Source organism: Cervus elaphus, chromosome 7 (genome assembly GCF_910594005.1).
Source record: "Cervus elaphus chromosome 7, mCerEla1.1, whole genome shotgun sequence".
NCBI lineage: Eukaryota > Metazoa > Chordata > Mammalia > Artiodactyla > Cervidae > Cervus > Cervus elaphus.
The window spans coordinates 40,154,677-40,176,483 of NC_057821.1; the positions used below are offsets into that span (position 1 = coordinate 40,154,677).

The 21,807-nt window shown below is 35.7% G+C and overlaps 1 protein-coding gene across 1 annotated transcript in view; it reads left to right on the forward strand.

Moving 5' to 3' along the window:
* Nucleotides 1-21,807, forward strand: part of NUP153 (nucleoporin 153) — a 64,138-nt gene that overhangs the window by 13,446 nt on the left and 28,885 nt on the right. Inside the window, 10 exon segments of the mRNA XM_043908461.1 lie at nt 1,259-1,481; nt 7,539-7,787; nt 7,946-8,085; nt 8,165-8,293; nt 10,513-10,629; nt 10,720-10,764; nt 10,857-10,913; nt 13,266-13,412; nt 16,140-16,192; nt 16,494-16,620. Of these exon segments, the coding sequence (XP_043764396.1) occupies nt 1,259-1,481; nt 7,539-7,787; nt 7,946-8,085; nt 8,165-8,293; nt 10,513-10,629; nt 10,720-10,764; nt 10,857-10,913; nt 13,266-13,412; nt 16,140-16,192; nt 16,494-16,620 (1,287 nt within the window).

Here is a 21,807-nt window from a genome sequence, read left to right on the forward strand (position 1 = left end):
AGAGAGTTTACATTACAGATCTGTTCAAAAATTCTCTTTGGAGCAAAAATAATTGCTTATTTCCTAGTCGTTACCTACACCTTTTCAGATAATCAGAAGATACTGTCCAAGTGCCTATATCAGAAGTTTCTTCCATCTTTTCTATTGACAGGATTTTTCAAGTCCTCTTTTGTCTTGGGTTTGTTTTCAACCTTTATGTATCCTACCTTACTTTATTTTTTTTTTGTACCTGCTGACTCTTTTTTTCCCCCCTTCTGTGACTTTCTGATCCTATTCTGTGAAAGAAATTGTTGCCTGAAACTGGTTACCTCACCCCAGGTTGTTTCTGCTAACTTTTTTTCTCATTGGTAATGAAATTATCAGTGTATGTTTCTGTTAATATTTAGTAAATTGTGAAGTGCTTTCACATTATTTCATTTGCACTTCATTATAATTTGTATCGAGTGATGGTAGGAAAGGGTGTTGTTCTTATCTTACCTAGAGTAAATCAGAGTACAGCCTGCGGACCCCAGAGTCCATGCTAGATATTCCACAGCAGTTGGGTTTGTACCGTGGGCACATTACTTCATTATTCCTCTTCATTCGTCAAGTGGCACTGTTAAAAGCAGTTTTATAAAATAGTTGTGAGGAGTAAATTGAATAATATGTATCAACTGCTGAGAACAGTGTCTGATGATGAACATTAATAATGCTGATAGTTGTTGTACCACATCTTTTTCTCCCTTTAAAAGTTGCTGTAATAAAATTCTTGGTTTTTAGGCAACATTTAATATAACAAACTTTTGCTATCAGTGAAAGTCTTAGATTTTTTTATGTTGAATTTGTTGTCTTACTGCCTTTTTATTTGTCTAGATTTTTGTTGTTAAAGAATGTACAGTAAAATATTTGCTTGAGGAAGCTGTTGAAGGTATTTTTATTGCTTTAATATGCTGGGATCAAGATGTCTACCTTTTGTCTGGGATTATAGCATTTTAGTGCATATCTTACTACTAAATCTAAAATTTATATTGTTTAGTTGAAAGCCTGTTGGAGTATTGGCTCATGGACACATGCATGTAGAAGAAAGAAAAAAGTAGGAATTTCATAAAGTCTATAGAATTTGTAAAATGCATTATTATGTCAGTGTTAACTCAAGTAACTAAATTTAGGAAACTTTGTTGGAAATAGTTATGTTTTGCTTAGTATGGCTTTCTGTATATAGGTACTTATTTTAAAAGATAAATTTCTAAACTGCCTTCCATGTTTTCCTCTTCAACAGGGCATTCTTAGCAGGGTTACAGAATCTGTTAAGAATATTGTGCCTGGATGGCTACAGAGATACTTCAGCAAGAACGAAGATGTATGTAGCTGCTCAACAGACACAAGAGAGGTGCCGCAGTGGCCAGAAAATAGGGAAGATGACCATATATACTCCGATGAGGAGAGTGCGAACATTCATGATGGGAGAATCACTCCTGAGCCAACAGGCAGTAATACAGAAGGTAAATAGAATGTGGATATTTTGTTTTAAATGATAGGCTTTCATGCCTTAATCTAAAATATTTTTATATTGCCTAACTGTGGTAAATCTAATTGTGTAGTACAGAAACCATGTTGGAGGCTGATGATCACCTTCAAATTGGTATGTTTTTAATTTAGCAGTGTTTTGTTCATTAAGGGAGGTTAAAATACTGTATCAGTTGAGCACCAGCTCTGCTGTTAGACATTGGGTTTGAATTTTCATACCACCAATTGTTAGTTGTGTGACTTTGGTCAAGATCATCTGTTCCCCTCTGTACCCTCATGAGTGGTTTTGAAGAGAGTGAATGTGAATGGGTCCTGGAACTAAGAGAGCAGTGGGTAAGGCCCCCCACAGCGCGTGGATTTTGGGTGTGGTGTAACTGCAGTTGGCTCCCGTCCTCTGCAGCCCACTCAGCTGGGCTGTTTCTTTAATCTTACAGTGAACGGCCCTGTTTTAAATGCGTTTTGGATTTACTTAAGGCGTTTTGTGGGGTTTGCAAATATTTAATAGCTTCAGGTAACCCGTGAATGTGACATATTTGGGACTTTTACTCAGTCATTGCACTTCATGTATTTTGTATAGCTTTAGTGAGATGTACTTCACGTAACAAAGGGTTCACCCATTTAAGTGAACACCCATTGAAATGTATAGTTCAGTGATTTTTTTTTTTTTTAGTTCAGTGATTTTTAGTATATACAGAGTTGTTCAGTCACCACAGTCGATTTTATAACATTTTAATTGCCATCCTTCCCCACCCCATCCCCCTAAAATCCTATACTCATTAGTAGTCACTGCCCATCCCTACCCCTCCAGCCCCAGGCAACCACCAATCTGTATCTATAGATTTGTCTAGACTGACATTTGATATAGATGGAATCATAAAGTATGTACTCTGTTGTAACTGGCTTCTCGCACTTTACATGATGGTTTCAAGGCTCATCCATGTCATGGCATGTATCAGAGCTTCCTTTTTATTGCCAGATAATATTTCATGGCTTGGATAAACTACATTTTATTTATCCATTTACCAGTTGATGCACATTTGGGTGGTTTCTACTTTTGGAGTATTGAGAACGCTGCCTTTTTTTTGTTTTTAATTTATTTTTTTTTATTAGTTGGAGGCTAATTACTTCACAACATTTCAGTGGGTTTTGTCATACATTGATATGAATCAGCCATAGATTTACACGTATTCCCCATCCCGGTCCCCCCCTCCCACCTCCCTCTCCACCCGATTCCTCTGGGTCTTCCCAGTGCACCAGGCCCGAGCACTTGTCTCATGCATCCCACCTGGGCTGGTGATCTGTTTCACCATAGATAGTATACATGCTGTTCTTTTGAAACATCCCACCCTCACCTTCTCCCACAGAGTTCAAAAGTCTGTTCTGTATTTCTGTGTCTCTTTTTCTGTTTTGCATATAGGGTTATCGTTACCATCTTTCTAAATTCCATATATATGTGTTAGTATTCTGTAATGTTCTTTATCTTTCTGGCTTACTTCACTCTGTATAATGGGCTCCAGTTAGTATTCCTGTGCAGGTTGTTTTGTGGATGTGTTTTCTCCTGGGTAGGTACCTAGGAGTAGAATTGCTGGGTCATCTGGTAGTTGAACATTTTGAGGAAAAAACGGTTTTTCTAAAATGACTACACCATCTTACCTTCCCACCAGTGGTGTGTGAGGAATGCAGTTTCTTTACCCTGGCAGTGTATGAAGAATGTAATATCTTTACAAATACTTCTTTGTTTTTTTTAAATATAGCTCTTCTGGTAGATGTGAAGTGGTATCTCATCGTGATTTTGATTTGCATCTCCTTGGTCACTAATAATGAGCATCTTTTCGTGTGCTTACTGACCATTTATATATCTTTGGAGAAATGGGCTATTCAAATCCCCCTTTTCCATTTTTCACCAGGTTATTTTTCTTTTTATAATTGAATTGAATGAGGTCTTGACATATTCTGGATATAAGTCTCTTATCTCTATATGACTTGCAAACATTTTTCTCCCATTTTAGCTTCTTGATATGTCCTTTGAAGCACAAAAATTTTAAATTTTGAGGTCCACTTTATCTCTCTAGTATACATTTCTTTTCAGTTTATATAGTTTTTTCTTTGCATGTTTTGACTTCCAATTACAGCAATTTTTTTGATAACTTAAATCTTGTCTTGCCTCAATAATTGATATGAATATGTGCCTATTAATTTTGGTATACCGAGTAACTTATTTTCCTGCCTGATTCGCTTTTAGTGAGAACTGGTGAGAGTGAAATGGGCTGAAAGAGGGCTTCTTACTTTGGAGAATTGGCAAATCTGAGTTTTCTTAGTGATGCTCCATTCGGCTTAGTCTTTTGTTAGAGTAACTTAGGGAGTTTTAATGTCTTTACTTTTCAAGATCTCTTTCTAATATACTTGCAGCAATCATCTGGAGGTTTTACTTGGTAGGTCTCTAGGGTGACTGCTTCTGACATCGAATGGGACCCCAACTTCTCTCTTTTGACTAGAGACTTGTAGTGTGCACCAGCATATATCTACCGTGACTGAAGCTTTTTCCATCCTAATGCTTGTGGGGATTAACTGACTTGAAGAATTCAGTTTAGGTGTGAGATAAATGGAGTGTCCCATTGTACAGCTGTGAGGCTCCTTTTTGTTTGTGTGTTTGTACTTTTGTTGAAATGATAGTGCTCTGCCAAGGTTCATTCCCACTTGGATTTTGTTCATTATGTTATTGAGTGTACACAGTAGCTTTCTATTTTATATATATAGTACACACACCTTTGTGAATAATTTCTAAATTTAAATTATTGTGGAAATTTTCAAACTATAAAAGGAAGGAGGCGGATAGTACAGTAAACCCCTCGGACCTGTTAGCCAGTATCAAGGACAGCCAGCTTATGGCTGACTTTGTTTTCCTTGTTTCCACATCTGTTCACTCACCTTCTCACTCGAACTCCTCTGATTTAGAAGCAAATTGTGAGCAGCTTTTGATACTAACTTCAAAAACTTGTTGGCATTTTCCCTCTGTCTTGTCTTAGAGCTGACTCCTGCTCCTGTCGTAAAATCTGTCAGTTCGAGGCAGTTCTCGTCTGACAGTCTGCCTCCGTCTTTCTCAAAGTATTCAGTACTTACAGTCACATAATATGTGACTACAGTATCAATGGATAACTGTGTGTGATGGATGTAGATCTTATTAGATAACGATCTAAATCACTTTGTTTACTCTGTGAAACATTATTCTTAAATTTGACAGTGTGTTCTCAAAACAACTTAGACATACTTGCTCCTAAAGTAGTGTAAAAGTATTGAAAGCCTAAAATAATTTAGATGTGACAGTCCTGCATATTGCTTACTAATTACAAGTGTAACTCATATTAATAGTAACTGGAGCAGGAGAATATTGTACATCCCTCAAATAGCACAGTGCAGTGCGAACAGTTACAGACTCTGTAGCCCCTTTCGTATCTGCTGTCTGCAGCTTTCCGCTTTTATGTACCTCCTTGCATTGCCTGTTTTAATGATGGTGAGCCATTAGGTGTCTCGATTTCTTTTACTCGGTTAATGGCATTAATCGGTGAGGAACCTCAAATGATGTACAGGATAGATTATTACTGATTCAGTGAGAGTTCAGATCTCTGAGGGGGACGCCCATTATGGTGCATCTAACATGCTGATCGGCCGTGGGTTGAAGTTGTAGACTGTACTGGCTGACTAATACTGTGATATCATAGGTGTCCTCTTAGAAACTGAGCATTATGGCTGATGTGAATCTTTAGATGACATGACCTAATTTAGTCTCACTATCCCCAAATGTGTCCTTTATTGGGCCCGGTTTAGAGGGTAAGGAAGCTATATAAACCTAAAAAACTGGCATTGCTGTTAGCAGCATGCCTTCCAGTAGACGTGTATCATACTAGATTGCTTTTTCTTTATGGCTTCTGTATATTCTAGATTGAATAGATGTCTGCCAATATCTAGAAAATATCCTATGGGATAAACTGCTGCAGGGGTGAGAATGGGTCAGTAAAAAGCACTTTTAGGATCTACTACAAAATTAGAATACTTGATGCTTTAAGAAACATTTCAGCCTATGTGTATATGAATCCTGACTGTGGAGAAATTGGAATATGATAATCTTTAGATACCAATAGATGTAAGTGCCAATACCAGTAGATTTCAAAGCTCCTGCCAGTTTCTCCCTTAACTTGAGCAAACTGGGTAAGAAATTATTACATTAAACACTAATTTCCCATTCCCTTCCCCTCAGCCCCTGGGAGACACCATCATACTTTTGCTATGACTTTGACTGCATACTTCAAATGAGTATAATCATAAATATTTCTCCTTCAGTGACTGACTTATTTCAGTTAGCAGAATGTCTTCAGAGTTCATTCTCATTGCTGTATGTATCGGAATTTATTTCCTTTTTACGACAACAACATTCATTGTATTTACCACATTATTCATTCATCTGTTAAATGAACACTTAGGTTTCTTCCAACTTTGGCTCTTCTGAATAATGCTGTTAGGAACATGGTTGTACACATCTCTTTGAGACTCTGCTTTCAGTTCTTTTGGATATATACCCAGAAGTGGAGTTGTTGGATCATGTGGTGATTCTGGTTTTAATTTTTTTTGATAGTAGCTGTCCTTAGGAGTGTGAAGTAGTATCTCACTGGTTTTGATATGCATTTCTCTGTTTAGAAATGTTGAGAATCTTTCCATATGTTTGTTGACTGGGTATCATCTTTGGACAAGAGTCTGTTCAAGTCCTTTGCCCAATTTTTAATCAGATAATTTGATTTATTGTTGTAGGAGTCCTTTTATGTTCTGGGTATTAACACCTTATCATATATATGATTTGCAAACATTTTCTAATTTTATTTTTATTTCTATTATTCCTTATGTTGCCTTTTCACTCCTGATTATCATGTCTTAGTGCACAAAAGTTTCTTAGTTTGATACAGTCCCATATGTCTTTTTTTCTCTTGTTGCCTGTCATATCTGAGAAATCATTGCCAAGATCAGCATCTTAAAGCTTTTCTGTTTTTTTCTATAAACTTTATATTTTGGAGTCTTATGTTTAGATCTTTAATCCATTTAGTGTTTATTTCTGTGTATGGTATAGGAAAGGGTCCAGTTTCCTTCTTTTGTCTGTGGATATCCAGTTTTCCCAAAATTATTTATTGAAGAAATGATTCTTTCCATTGACTGGTGTTGGCGCTCTGTCAGGGATCATTTGGGATCATTTGACCGTGTATGCAAAGGTTTATTTCTGGGCTGTCTGTTCTATCCTGTTGGTCTACATGTGTCTTTATGCCAGCACCATGCCTTTGATTGCTGTCTTGTAATAATTTTTTGAAATCAGGAAATGTGACATCTCCATTCTTATGTTCTTTTTCAGGATTATTTTGGTTATTAGGGGTCCACTGAGATTCGATAGGAATTTTAGGATGGATTTTTTTTCTGTTTCATCAAAAAAGGGTCATTGGGTTTTTTAAAGGAATTGCATTGACTCTGCAGATCACTTTGGGTAGTATTGACATTTTAAGAATTTTAGATCTTTCAATCTAAGCACATGGGATGTTTTTCCCTTTATTTACATGTTAAATTTCTTTCAGCCATGTTTTGTAGTTTTCATCATGCAGGTTCTTTCACTTCCTTAGTCAATTCCTGAGTGTTTTATTCTTTTTGATGCTACTGTTTATGGAATAATTTTCTTGTTTTTCATTGTTAGTGTATAGAAACAAAACTGATTTTTGCATGTTTATTTTGTATTTTGCTACTATGCCAAATTTGTTTACAAGTATATTTGATCACTAAAGTGTATTTTGACAGTAGGTTAAGCAAGTTAATTTCAGTTAGTTGAAACCTTGCTTGGCTAAAGAATATCTTAAATTGGGCTTATCACAGGAGGCTTCAGTGTTCTGAATTGAAGTTATATTTATTATATAGTATATTTTCTTGAAACAAACACTTTTACTTTGATAGTATATTGCTTTTTCTAAACTCAGTGTTAATAATGTTACTGCTGTTCTCTTTAGAACCGTCAACAACTAGTACCGCTTCCAGTTATCCAGATGTGTTAACAAGGCCTTCTCTTCATCGGAGCCATCTGAATTTCTCCATGTTGGACTCTCCTGCGTTACACTGTCAGCCCTCCACATCTTCGGCATTTCCCATCGGCAGTTCTGGATTTTCCCTTGTAAAGGAAATTAAAGATTCTACCTCTCAGCATGATGATGATAACATCTCAACCACCAGTGGTTTTTCTTCAAGAGCTTCTGATAAAGGTATTCTTGGCATTTGGTAGTATATAATTTTGGTATTTGGAAATAAATTTCATGGGATAATTTTTTTCTAACTTGGCTGTCATTTTCATTTTCTATTTATAAAAACATAGGCCTTGTTAATTAGTGTTATCACTGTGCATTGCATATTTTTATTTCAGATATAGCTGTTTCAAAGAACACTTCGGTGCCACCTCTGTGGTCCCCAGAGGCTGAACGTTCTCATTCACTCTCACAGCACACTGCCACCAGCTCAAAAAAACCAGCATTCAACTTGTCTGCCTTTGGAGCACTTTCTCCTGTGAGTCCTAATTTGATTTGATTTAACCACATTAGTTTTGAGTGCTTGTCTTATAATTTATTGTTATGTTTCTGTGCAGTCACTTGGGAACTCTTCAATTTTTAAAACAAGTCAACTTGGAGATTCTCCTTTTTACCCTGGAAAAACAACATATGGTGGGGCAGCAGCCGCTGTAAGACAGTCTAAACTACGAAACACACCGTATCAGGTCGGTTTGAAGAGAAGGGCTTATACCTTTTCTTCTTTTTTTTTTTTTTTTCACTATGGTAGCTACTTTATATAAGCTGCAGCTGCTACTGCTGCTAAGTCGCTTCAGTCGTGTTCGACTCTGTGCGACCCCATAGACGGAGCCCACCAGGCTCCCCCAACCCTGGGATTCTCCAGGCAAGAATATTGGAGTGGGTTGCCATTTCCTTCTCCATTCTTCTTTTAAATAACAAGTAACTATTGTCACTCACAAAAAGTTTTGGTCCATTTATTCTTTGGTGAAATGATAAAACTGTGGGTTACATTCTTTTCATTTAGGAACTATATTATTATTTTGGACCAAAGTGAACATTTTATCCATTATTTGTGTGTGTGTGTTTTAGAAAGTATGGTAGTTAATTCCTTTTTTAAAAAACTGAGGTGTAAGTAACATATAGTAAAATTTACCCTTATCACAGTATTTGTATTTTAACTAAACACATACAGTTGAATAACCACTTCTGCACTCAAAATACTGAATAAACATTTCCATCATACCAAGACATTACCTTGTACAACTCTGTAGACAACCCTTCTTTGTACTTCCACCTCTTGGCAATCAGTATCTGTTTTCTTTTTCTGTAGTTTTGTTTTTTTTTTCCTCAGGATGTCATAACTTTAATCATATACTGTGTATTTTTTTGAATGTGGCTTATTCTACTTAGCATAATGCACTTACGTATTATGCAGATCAGTCTGTTTGCATATATCAATACTTAATTGCTTTTTATTGCAGAGTTGTAATACAGTTTGCTTATCTGCTCACTAGTAAAAGGATGCTTGGATTATTTCTAATTTTTGTCCATTGTGAATAAAACTGCTATGAACATTAATTTTCTTTTCTGCTAGAAGTTGGACTGCTGAGTCACATAGTCTACACATTAATTTTATAATAAACCACCGAAGTGTTTTCCAAAGTGGGTGCTATCCCTTTGTGTTCTCACCAAATGGTCAGCACTTGTCATCGATTTTTTTATAGGCATGTAGTGATTATTCCTGCTTACTGTGGTTTTGCATTTCCCTAATGACCTAATGATGTTGGTGCTTATTTACCATCAGTATATCTGGGATGAAGTATGTGTACAAATGTTATCGCCCATTAAGAAAAATCTGAATTTTTTATTGAGTTACAATATGAAATATTAGTTTTAGGTATGCAACATAGTGATTTGATGTTTTTATACATTATGAAATAACCACAAGACCAGTTACTATCCATTGCCATACAAAGTTGTTAAAATATTGTCGACTATATTCCCGATGTGTACATTACATCCTTGTGACTTATTTTATATCTGGAAGTGTACACCTGTTAATCCCCTTTGACAATTTAGTCTGTCCTTTTGCTCATTTTTAAATAAGATTTTTTTTCTTATTAATGAGTTTTGAGAATTCATTGTTCAGGGTATATGTCCTTTATTAGATGTATGTTCTGCAGATATTTTCTCCCATTCTCTGGCTTGTCTTAACAATACCTTGTCAAGAGAAATTTTTACTTGTGATGACGTTCAGCATATTAGGTTCTTCTTTTTTTTCCTTTTATGGTTCATGCCTTTGGTGTCATGTTTAGAAATTTCTACCCAACCCAAGGTCACAGAGATTTTCTTCTTTTTCTTTTAAAAGCTTTATAATTTTAGATTTTAATTTAGACCTTTGATTCATTTTGAGTTAAAATTTTTATGTGTAGTATGAAGTGTGGATCAAGATTCATTCTTTTAAACAAATGAATGTCCATTTTTTCTAGTACATACTGTTTGTTGACAAGATTGTACTTTATCCATTGAATTGTCTTTGCACTTTTTTTTGAAAATGAATTGACCATATACGTGGCTCTATTTCTGGACTTTCTATTATTTTGATGTGTGTCTGTGTGTGTCCTTCTGTCAGCACTATGCTTTTGTCTTGATTACTGTATCTTTGTAGTAAGTCCTGAAATCAGGTACTCAGTGTCCTCCAAACCTCCCTCACCCTTCACAGGATTCAGAGATTGAGTTTTTCAACTAAGGCGTAAAGGAAAAAGGTTGAACATGAGCTTAATGACACCACCCAAAGACAAGTTGCTGTTAACAGTTAATTCTTTTTCACTTTGCACATAAAATTCTGTTTCATGGATTTTCATTCTCTGAAATTTGGGCTTTGGAGTATAAAGTTCCAGTAAATAACTCAAGGTTTACATTATAGGCACCAGTCAGAAGACAGATGAAAGCTAAGCAACCCAACGCACAGTCCTATGGTGTGACTAGTTCAACAGCTCGGAGGATATTGCAGTCCTTAGAGAAGATGTCAAGTCCTCTAGCGGTAAGTTTTTTAAATCACAATTAAATTCAGGAGTATAGCAAAATTTAAGCTTAGTGAGAAATCTTAATTTCCCTATTTCAACATTTACAGGATGCGAAAAGAATTCCATCTGTTTTTTCTTCTCCTCTGAATTCTGTAAGTTGACTTTTAAATCTTGCATTTTCACATGTTGGTGATGTCATATTTTTCAGTTTGCCGCCCATTCTAATGGTATTTTATTTCTTTAGCCACTTGATAGGAGTGGGATGGATACCACCACAGACTTTCAGGCCAAAAGGGAAAAGGTAAGCCTTCTTTAGCATTTATCTAAGGTACTTAAGTTGACAAATACACCAATTGGCTTTAGTTGATGGTCGTTAGGGAACATGTTTGAAAAAATGGATTTTTTTTTTTAAACTTGGATTTTGCAGTTTCTTGTGAAGGCCTTAGCACATGCTGTATATGTAGTAGGTAGTATATATTGATTGTGTGTTGGCATTTCCATTTTCAGTATCCTGGCGATCTTGTTTTTTATAGTTGATTTACAATATTGTGTTAGTTTCAGGCATACAGCAGAGTGAATCAGTTATGCATACACATGTATCCACTCTTTTTTTAGGATCTTTTTCCATATAGGTTGTTTCAGAGTCTTGAGTTCCCTGTGCTGTACAGTAGGTTCTTACTAGTTAACTCTTTTGTATATTTCTGGCAGTCTTTATGAGTAATTCTTACCTTTTGATGAATGAAGATAGGCGTGAACAGAGCTTGACATCTTTAATTAGCAGTTCGGTGAACTAAAGTTCTCATCGAACATAGTTACTTTGTAAATTTTCCTCGTAAACATTATGTCAAATCAGTTATGTGTGATAGGAGTTCCAGTTTGCATCTCTTCTTCCATCAGTCAGCCAAGACAGCAGAGCTAATGAAAAATAGAATACAGTTACATTGTGATAACCCTTTTTATCACATTCTATTTGGTTAAAATTAGTTTGGGGTTTTACTGTGGGAAATAAAAATGCTTGATAGTTAAGTTTAAAGAGGTATAATTTTTGTCAGTTAGATTTATGGCTAAGTGCCCTTAAGGGAAAGCAGATTCCCACATCATTCCTCATAAAGCATTCATTACACCTCCAAGTTCCCTCAGGAGTAATTGATTAAAATTATCATAAATCTCTGAATTAATTGTAGGAACTCTGAGATATTGGTAAATGACAATTATTTTACTGCAGTTCTGATGTGGAAAAGAAACCTTAATTGAGTTTTTTCTTGGGATAGCATTGTTTCTCAATTTTTAGTATTACCTCATGGCTCAGCTGATAAAGAATCCTCCTGCAATGTGGGAGATCTAGGTTTGATCCCTGGGTTGGGAAGATCCCCTGCAGAAGGGAAAGACTACCCACTCTAGTATTCTGGCCTGGAGAGTTCCGTAGACTGTATAGTCCATGGGGTTGCAAAGAGTCGGACACGACTGAGACTTTCCCTTTCAGACATTTGTAATAAGGCAAGAGGGAATTCATTATTGGCTGCTGTGATGGGATTAAGTTATCTGCTTTTCTGTGACTCATTTATATCAGATTGTTTAAAAAGAAGTAAAATTTAAAAATTGTGTCATAAGAGAAGTTCTCATCAACAAAAATTTTCTTAGAGATTGAATATAGTAACAGTTGATGGGGTTGCAAGAGTCTGACACAACAAGTGAACAATAACAACAGTAGTTTCAGTAAAATTTTGGTAGCGAATGCTAGGGAATATAAAGGCCGGGATACAGTATTGTTCAGGTTTCACAGTTGTAATCAAAACAGTCTACAAAATACACTCTCATTGAATTATAGGATCACATTTGTGATGAGGATTTAGGGAAGAGCTAGTGACTAGATGGAGGCTTTGCCCTGGAAACCAACGTTGTTCACAGCTGCTGCTGGGTGAAAGGACTGTATTCATAGTATTATAATCTTTGGACAAAGTAGAAGCTCTTGGCTTTATAGTCATCTCACACCAACTGGAGTTTTGCTGTGTTTCAGTGTACCAAAAGACGTTGACATAACACTTGTGTTCTGATAACAAAGTCAGTTCATCTTAAGATTTGGAATTCTTCACTGTGCTTTACTAATTAGACTTAAATTGTAAAAACTTGGTTTTTAAATAACAGTGGAGGAAAATTTACTTGAAGAGATTTGCTCACATTTAAAATGTGAGCAGTTAAAGTTTTCATAGCTAGTTAAATATTTATAACTGAGGAAAATATAGATAGTAATTTGGGGAAAATGGCAAAATCAATTTTGGTTCATATATTTGAAATTCATCCTGTAAAAGTATATTTTATTCAAAATGCTCTGCAGAAGTTTCCTTGTGTGTGTCACATGTGTGTGAAAAGTCATTAAGTTTAGAATAAAATAGTTGGTGAAACCATTTTAAAAGTATATGTATATATAGGTATATGTCTAAATAAATTAGTCCTTACATAAATTAATAATATGAATGTTAATACACATTCGTTTACTTTTAGTTTTCCCTCTTAGTGTATGTTTGCACGCACTGTATATTGCTCTAGAACTAGGTACTCATAGGTTATATTAGCTATTGTCAGATAATTTTTAGATATCTTTGGCTGGTATATGAAAATAAAAGTTTGTCTTTGATTTCTGCCTCTCTGTAAGGTGGACTCTCAGTACCCCCCTGTTCAGAGACTCATGATCCCAAAGCCAGTTTCCATAGCAGCAAATCGAACTGTTTATTTTAAACCGTCTTTGACCCCATCTGGTGAATTCAGGAAGACTAATCAAAGAATAGATAAAAAGTACAGTGTGAGTATGTGTTTATTTTCACTAGTCTTTGAGTATTGATTAAAATGAATAAGAACACATAACATAAAGTACAAATAATTTACTATTGCAATCTAGCAACTAGATAATGTGTAAAGTTTGTGAATTACTGATTATGAATTGGTATGGCTTTTAATGGTTGGCACCTTGGTCATATCCTGAATTAGTGTTTACTAGCAAGCTTTGTTTATATTAAATAATTTTGCCACACTAGCTTTATTTGTGTTTTGTCTGTGTTGTTGAACTATTTGAAAATTTCTCATATCATGACTGTTCACCCAGAGTACTTTGGTATACTATATGATACACTAATATCTCCAGTGTTTCCATGTTTAAGAAAGTTACTGTCAGTTCCTTCTTGATATTACCTAATAATCTAATTCATATGTTGTTTATAGCTGCTGCTTTTTTGCCACTGCTCAGCTTGTGTTATCTTAATTCCCCAACCAGGGATTGAACCCTGGGGCTCTGGCAGTAAAAGTACTAACCACTAACCACTGGACAGCCAGGGAATTCCCTATAGCTGCTTTTTTGAGCCGGTATCCAAACAAGTGTATTACTTTTGGTTTTGTCTTTCTAGACTTCAAATCTTACCCTCACCACACTGTTTTTATTTTTATATAACTTCTTTATTGAGATATAATTCTCATACCTTGCCATTCACCTTAAAGTTCATAGCTCAGTGGATTCAGTGTATTTAGTTGTTCAAATGTGTCACTAGTCAGTTTTTGACCATTCTGATCGTCCCCTCCCCCACATCTCATATCTATTAGTAGTCACTTCCCACCCCTCCACCTCCAGCTCGAGGCAGCCACTTATCTTTCTCTTTAGATTTACTTATTTGGACATTTCATAAACATGAAATCTTAAAATAAGTAGTTATTAGTGTTTTGCTTATTTCACTTAGCATAATGTTTTTAGGTTCACTTCATACCAGAGCATCCTTTTTATTGCTGAATAATACTTCATTGTTTAGATGTAGCGGTTTTGTGTATCCATTCATCAGTTGAGGGACATTTGAGTTCTTCTCACTTTTTCACTGCAATGAATAATACTGCAATGAACTTTTATACAAGTGCCGGTTTTTTTGTGGACATTGATATTCATTTCTCTTGGGTCTTATACCTTGGAATAGAATTGCTAGGCACATTGGTATTTGAAAAAGCCAGATCATTTGTCTTCTACTTTGTTTCATATCCTGGGTCTGTCTGTTTTCCTGTGTCATTTTTCTGTGTCATTAAAGTGTGTTCTTTTTCCATTTATAAAACATCTTCCTATTTGTGCCTTTGTTGGTTTAAGCTCATTGAATCTTTATGACAACTCAATTTCTTGAAAAATTTCAAACTGAAATTGAGAGAATAGTACAGTATTTACCCATTTCCTTTAACTTGACTCACCAGACTTTAACATTTTGTCATATTTGCTTTATCAGACTTTAAAAAAATAATTTGAATATAATTTTGGACTTGCAGGAAAAATCTTAAGAATTCCACATTTTACTACATTTCCTTTATCTTTTTCTGTGTTTCTACAAACAAGAAATTCGCTCACATGCCTGAAGAAGTTACCCAAACCAGAAAGAAACTTAACATCAGTACAATACTGATAATTGCAAATTTTGTTAAGATGCCAGTTGTCCCAAAAGAACAAAAATGGAAGATCATGTCTTACATTTGTCAAATCTCTTTATCTCCTTTAGTCTAGAGCAGGTGTTTTGGTTTTGGGGGGGGGGGTTGTTTTTTGGTATTTCATAACATTGATATTTCTGAAGGAGTACAAGAATGTTTGCTCGTGATTAGATTCTGGTAGTGATACCACAGAATGAATTCTGAACTCTCCTCAGTATCATACTCCAGGGCACTTTCTGCCAGTTTGTCCCACACTGATGATGTATGTCATCAGCAGTTTAGGTGGTGTCAATGGGATTTCTTCACTATGAAGTTGCTAGTATTGTACCTTTTATAACTAATAAAATAACTTTGAGAGTATAAATATCCTTTTTACCCACCACTGTTAGCAGTTTTGATGATATTTGCCTGAATCTTTTATTTGTAGATGCCAAATGGTGGTTTTCTAATTCTACTATTTCTTCTACCTTTATGAAGTTGGTTTCCTACTGTAGGAAGTTTTCTCTATGTATGTATTTCTCTATGTATTTATTTGTTTAAGTCAATGTGAATTCTTAAATTTGTTAAGATTGTAATCTTTTACTAGCATTATTTATTTTGATGCTCACTGTCCCATATTTGGCCTTTGAACCGGCTCATGTCCTTTTAATATTTTCACATCATTTTTTAAGCACTTAGTTGCTTTTTGATATTATAAAACAACCCAGGCTCATTTTTCAGCCCCAGCCCTGAAATCAGCCATTTCTCCAAGGAACCCTGATTCCTTTAGATGGAAGAACTCCTTAAGTTGCAGAGAATCATTTTCAAAGGACCGTCAATGTACATTTGATTGCACATGTGTTTTAAATTTGTATGCTACAGTTTTGTTTAAAAGACAGTTGTGCTTATTATCAGTTTGTATATAACCACACTGTAACTCTTGGTCATCATTCAGGTGACAGGGTATAAGTTGTAGATTTTAAAATTCATTAACTAAACAACTGTCAAATTCCTGACTCCAGATATTAAAGTTCACAGATAGAAGGGTGGTGTTAAAATTAAATAAGCAGCTATGTAAATATGTTATGTTCTCTTTTTTTAGACTGATTATGAAAAGAATGCAACACCAGGACAAAATAGAGAGCAACAAGAAAGGTAATGTCATCTTTATAGTGAAGCTTCTTTATATTTTTTGTAAGGCCTATATTTGATTTGTATCTGCCTTCTTGAAGATTAAGAAGTTTAAAGAAATGGAAACTACACATAGAAATCTACACACATAGAAAACTACACATAGAAATCTGTGAGCTTATAAAATCACATTCAGCTGAACATTTATTTTCTTAATTGTTCGCAGATCTTTTTTTTTTTTTTAATTTTTCTAATTTTTTAGTATTAACAAGTTATGGACCAGAGTAATATATCATTTGTTTTAATTTTCTTTTTCTTTGCCTAGTGGCTTTTCTTATCCAAATTTCAGTATGTCTGCAGCCAATGGTTTGTCTCCTGGAGTAGGTGGTGGAGGTGGCAAGATGAGGCGAGAGAGAACGCGTGTTGTGGCGTCTAAACCTCAAGAGAAAGAGGTAAGGCTGTATTCTTTAACATGTATTTTGAAGTATCCTAATACCTTGAAGTTTGTTATTAAACGTTTCGATGCGGTAATGAGGGGACACCTGGAGGTCCCTTGGAGGGATGAGGTTTGGGGAGACCCAGCATAGGAATTATCTGCCATTGAAACAGTTCCTTAAAAGTGTGTGTGTGTTTTAAACTATCAGGCTTTTTAAACCATCTTCACTGTGACCTAATCTAATACCTTAAATTTCATGGGTATGACTAGTCTAAAGCCATAATTTTTCAAATGAAACTATTGCAATTGAAATTATTTGACCCTTGAAATACTATTATGTAGTTAGGTTTTGCCCATTCCTGAAACATGATGTGTTTGTCTCATGGTTCTTTTCCTTATTATTTGTGAAATTTATCAGTCTTGGGGAAAATAGCAGGTTTTCCCTGTTACATATTTATCCAGGATGAAGACTCAGCACAGCCCATTCTGCAGGGTGCGTTTGGGTTGATTGCGATACACACCAGTGTGAGCATATATGCACATCTCCCCCAGCACACATGCAGTACTTTCTCCAGGCTACTTATCTAGGAATGGAATTGTTGGATTGTAGGGGATGATACGCATCTTGCCTTGTTGTTCTTCAGGGTAGTTTTACAGTTTAATGCTTCCACCTAACAGGTAGATCTGGTTTTCCTTTATTTTTACCAGTACTTGATTTTTTTTTCTTTTTAATTTTTATTAATGTTATGAATGTGAAGTGGTGTGCCATTGGATTTTTAATTTGCATTTCCTTCTTTACTAGGATGAGGAGACATCTTTTTGTGAGTTTCTTGGCCGTTTTGCGTTTTCTCTTGATCCATTTTTTTTCCTCTGGGTTATTTCTTTTACTGGGATTTATGTATTCTGAACATGAAAGTTTGAAAATGATAAGGACTAACTAAAGATTGGTTAAATTAACTTTTCTGTCTAGGTTGCACTGTATATTTTCTAACTACATTGAGTTACATCTGGGTCCATTTCAGTCTTCTGTAAATCAGTTTCAGCCTAGCTGAATCATTGAAGTTATTTACATTGTACTTTCATATGTGCTTTTTCTAATTGAAATTGTATTTGTGACTTTCTCACTGACCCATGAGAATTAGGAGTATGTTTTTAGGTTTTTAAATAGGAGGTCTTCTGTAACAGTTTCTGTTGACTGAAATGAATGTTTTGGGGAAAAAAAAAAGAAATTAATGTTTTGATTGAAATTGCTCTGTGTGTGTGTGTTTCCTTCGTATCTATTGGTATTTTGGTTTGCAGTCTTAGAGTGAGAGGTTTGTGTTTTTCATGATTTTTTTTTTTTAAAATCTCCCCTTTTCCAGTATAAGAGTCCTGCGCTTGTGCCTCTCTGACTTGTCAGAAGCTTAACTTTGGCAGCTTGGGCTTTCTGCCATATGCCTGTTGGGTTCTGATATTTGAGATCATGCCGGCGACCTTGGCTCAGTTACCAGTCTTGAGACTCTTTGCCCTTAGGTTCTACTTGTTGCTCCGCTAGACTGTGGGGAAGGGAGGGAATGTATTACTGCATTACACCATCTTAAAAATAAAGTTGATCATGTAGCATATAAAATTTTGTACTTAGCAAATTTTTCTTTTCTGCTTAAAACTCTTTATATAGATTTGATTCATTACATTTAGAAAATGAGTTATTTGCCTTGCCATGTATACATAACAAAGTGAGTGTCTGATTATAAAGGATTAGGTAGTTCTTTAGAAAAGCTTTTATATTTCTTAGTAAAATGTGTGGCCCCACCTTCTTAAAAGTTTATCCTGATAAGAGGAAAGCATTAACTTGGTTTAGTGTTTACCAGGTGACAGATTGTGAGTTTTATTTCACTTTAGTTTCTGTTTTTAAAGATACGGTTTCTAAGATCTTCAGCTATAGCTTAGAATGATCTATGTAGCTCACTTTTAGCTGTCTTGCAGATAGATATATGTTTAATATAACTTTGCTGTTTTGAGACATTTGGAGGGGGTTAAAAATGTGTTGACTTTGACTATCTGGTTTACTAACTGTGAGGAGCTTTATGAAAAGCACGCCCCCTTTGTCACCTCCTCCCTTCTCCGGACCCCCCTCCATTCCTGCCGACGGCTGGTTTTGCACCCCAGGACGCCTCCCTGACTTGTCTGTCCCTGCTCTGTCCGGCTCTCAAGCTACAGTCTCCACGTTTCTAAGGAAACAGATACTAATAATGAGTGGCTGCGCAAAATTGTTTGCCTAGCCTGTGGGTTTTTTTCCCCCAAACTTTTCATTTTATGTTGGAATACTGCTGATTTGCATAGTGTTGGGATAGTCTCAGGTAAACAGCAAAGATAGACATGAAGTTCTGAGGTTATATGATATGTGTTTAACTTTTTAAGTAACTGACAGACTGTTTTCCCCAAAGTAATTGTAACAGGCGTGGATGGGGCTTTTGTTACTCTACATCTTTATCAATAGTTGATTGTCATCTTTTAAACTTTAGCCACTCTGCTTTGTGTGTGACGATGTCTCATTGTAATTTTAATTTGCCTTTCCCTCTTGCTTAATATTTTGTTCTTGTTTATGTGTTTATTGGCCATAATATCTTCCTTTGAGAAGTGTTAGTTTAAATCTTTTGGTTTTTTAAAAATTGGGTTGTCTTACTATTATTGAGTTGTAGGAACTCTATAAATTCCAAGTACTTTGTCACGATATGTGTCTTAGAAAATCTTTTCTCGGTCTGACTTGCCTATTCCTTTTCCTGACAGTATCTTCTGATTAGCAGATGTTCTAACTTTTATGAAGTCTGAACTTAAACATTTTTTCCATTATATTTACTGTTTGTATCCTAAGAAACCTATCCCTGTCTACAAAAAAAGTCTTCCTGTGTTTTCTTCTAGAAGATTTATAGTGGTGCTTCTGTTGAGAAGTTTTTCCTAGTTTTCTTTTTGATTTCGTATATGATCCATAGATTATTTAGAAGTGGATTTAGTCATGATTTTAATGTTTTGAAATATATTGAGACTTGTTTTGTAGCCCAGCACATGGTCTGCTTGTTGAGTCTTGACCATTGTGTAGTCTATGGTTGTTGAGTGTCAGATAAGATGACTGATAATAATTCTAACATCATCTTTGTTCTTACTGAATTTTGCAGGGAGTGGGGAAGGGAGGTATGTGTCTAGTGAATTGTTGAGATGTGAGTTAAAAGTTGTCAGCTTTTACTTGGTGAATTTGTATTTTTCCTGTTAATTATATCAGTTTTTGCTTGTGTATCTTGAGGCCCGCATTGGTGCATACACCTTATCTATGGTGACCTCTCAATAATTTGCCCCTTTTAATATTACTAAATGTCCTTTAAAAAAAAGTCTTCGGAAATATTCTTTGTTTTGAAATCTACTTTACCTGGTATTTAATATAGCTAGCCACTCTGATACTAAAATATACCTTCTTAGGGTTACTATTTGAAAGTTAAATTTTTGTCCATCCATTAACTTCCAATCTGTTTATTTGTCTTTATGTTTAATGTAAGTAAATCTCTTACAGACAGCATGTAATTGAGTCTTGCTTCCCTTTTTCTGATTTTCTAATTGGCATGTTTACTTATAAATAACATAATTAGTGGTATGCTTGAATTAAGGTCTACCTTTTTTAATTTTCTATTTTCCCCATTTGTTTTTTGTTTCTTGTTCTTTTTGAAAGCTTCCTTCTTTTGGGTTAATTGGATATTTCTTAGCATTCCATTTTAGTTGTTTGTTGGTTTTATATCTCTGACCCTTCTCATAATTTACACAGTCCTCTTGGGATTATGGTGTCTTTCACTTTTTAAATTCTACTTTGTGTTAATATTGTTTCCTATAAGATTTAAGAATCTTGTAACTTTATAGTTTAATTTACCACCCCCCTTTCCTTGGTATTTTATGCTGTATATCATTTATATTACATTTAGATATGCTGTAAATCCACAATACATTTTTGCTTTACATACTTAACGTGTATTTTAAAGAAACTAAGAGGAAGAGATGTTTACTCACGTATTCTCCACTTCTTCCAGAAATCTGAATTTCCATTTGGTGTCATTTCCCTTCACCCTGAAGAACGTGTAGAACAGGTTTTAGTTTCGTTTTATCCAGGTGCCTTTATTATACACCTGTAGTTTACACAGATTTGCTCTGCCAGAGATTTGGAGAGTTTATATGCAGACTTGGGACTCCCCTTCTGTGGCGCTTCATCTCCGCTTATTTTCTAGCTACTGTGGTCACCCTAGTCTGTCCTTTGAATGCCTCGATCAACAGATTTGCAGTTTTCTCTGAGTTTCAACTATCCAGCTGGCACCAACTCAAAGAGGACAAGAAGCTCCTCCCTCTTCTCAGCATCTTCTTCCCTCCAGTATCTGCTTGCTTTTGGTTGCTTTCTATTGTTTTCAGATGGCTGTTTTTAATATATTGTCCAGCATCCATAATTGTTACTTCTCAGAGCATTGGTAAAATACAAGGTCTTCCGCCATTAGTGGAAGTGGAACTCAATTTTTGTCTGTTCTAATGTGGGCCATTTGAGACTAGTGGAGATCTTTGCTTACATTGAATTCAAAACCGAGCAGTTCACCAAACTCGTCAGTACTTATGGTTCAGTTCAGTTCAGTTCAGTTCAGTCACTCAGTCGTGTCTGACTCTTTGCGACCCCATGAATCATAGCACGACAGGCCTCCCTGTCCATCATCACCAACTCCCGGAGTTTACTCAAACTCATGTCCATTGAGTCGGGGATGCCATCCAGCCATCTCATCCTCCGTCGTCCCCTTCTCCTCCTGCCCCCAATCTTTCCCAGCATCAGGGTCTTTTCCAGTGAGTCAACTCTTCACATGAGGTGGCCAAAGTATTGGAGTTTCAGCTTCAGCATCAGTCCTTCCAATGAACCACCCAGGACTGATCTCCTTTAGAATAGACTGGTTTGATCTCCTTGCAGTCCAAGGGACTCTCAAGAGTGTTCTCCAGCACCACAGTTCAAAACCATCAATTTTTCGGTGCTCACCTTTCTTCACAGTCCAACTCTCACATCCATACATGACCACTGGAAAAACCATAGCGTTGACTAGACGAACCTTTGTTGGCAAAGTAATGCTTCTTGCTTTTTAATATGCTGTCTAGGTTGGTCATAACTTTCCTTCCAAGGAGTAAGTGTCTTTTAATTTCATGGCTTCAATCA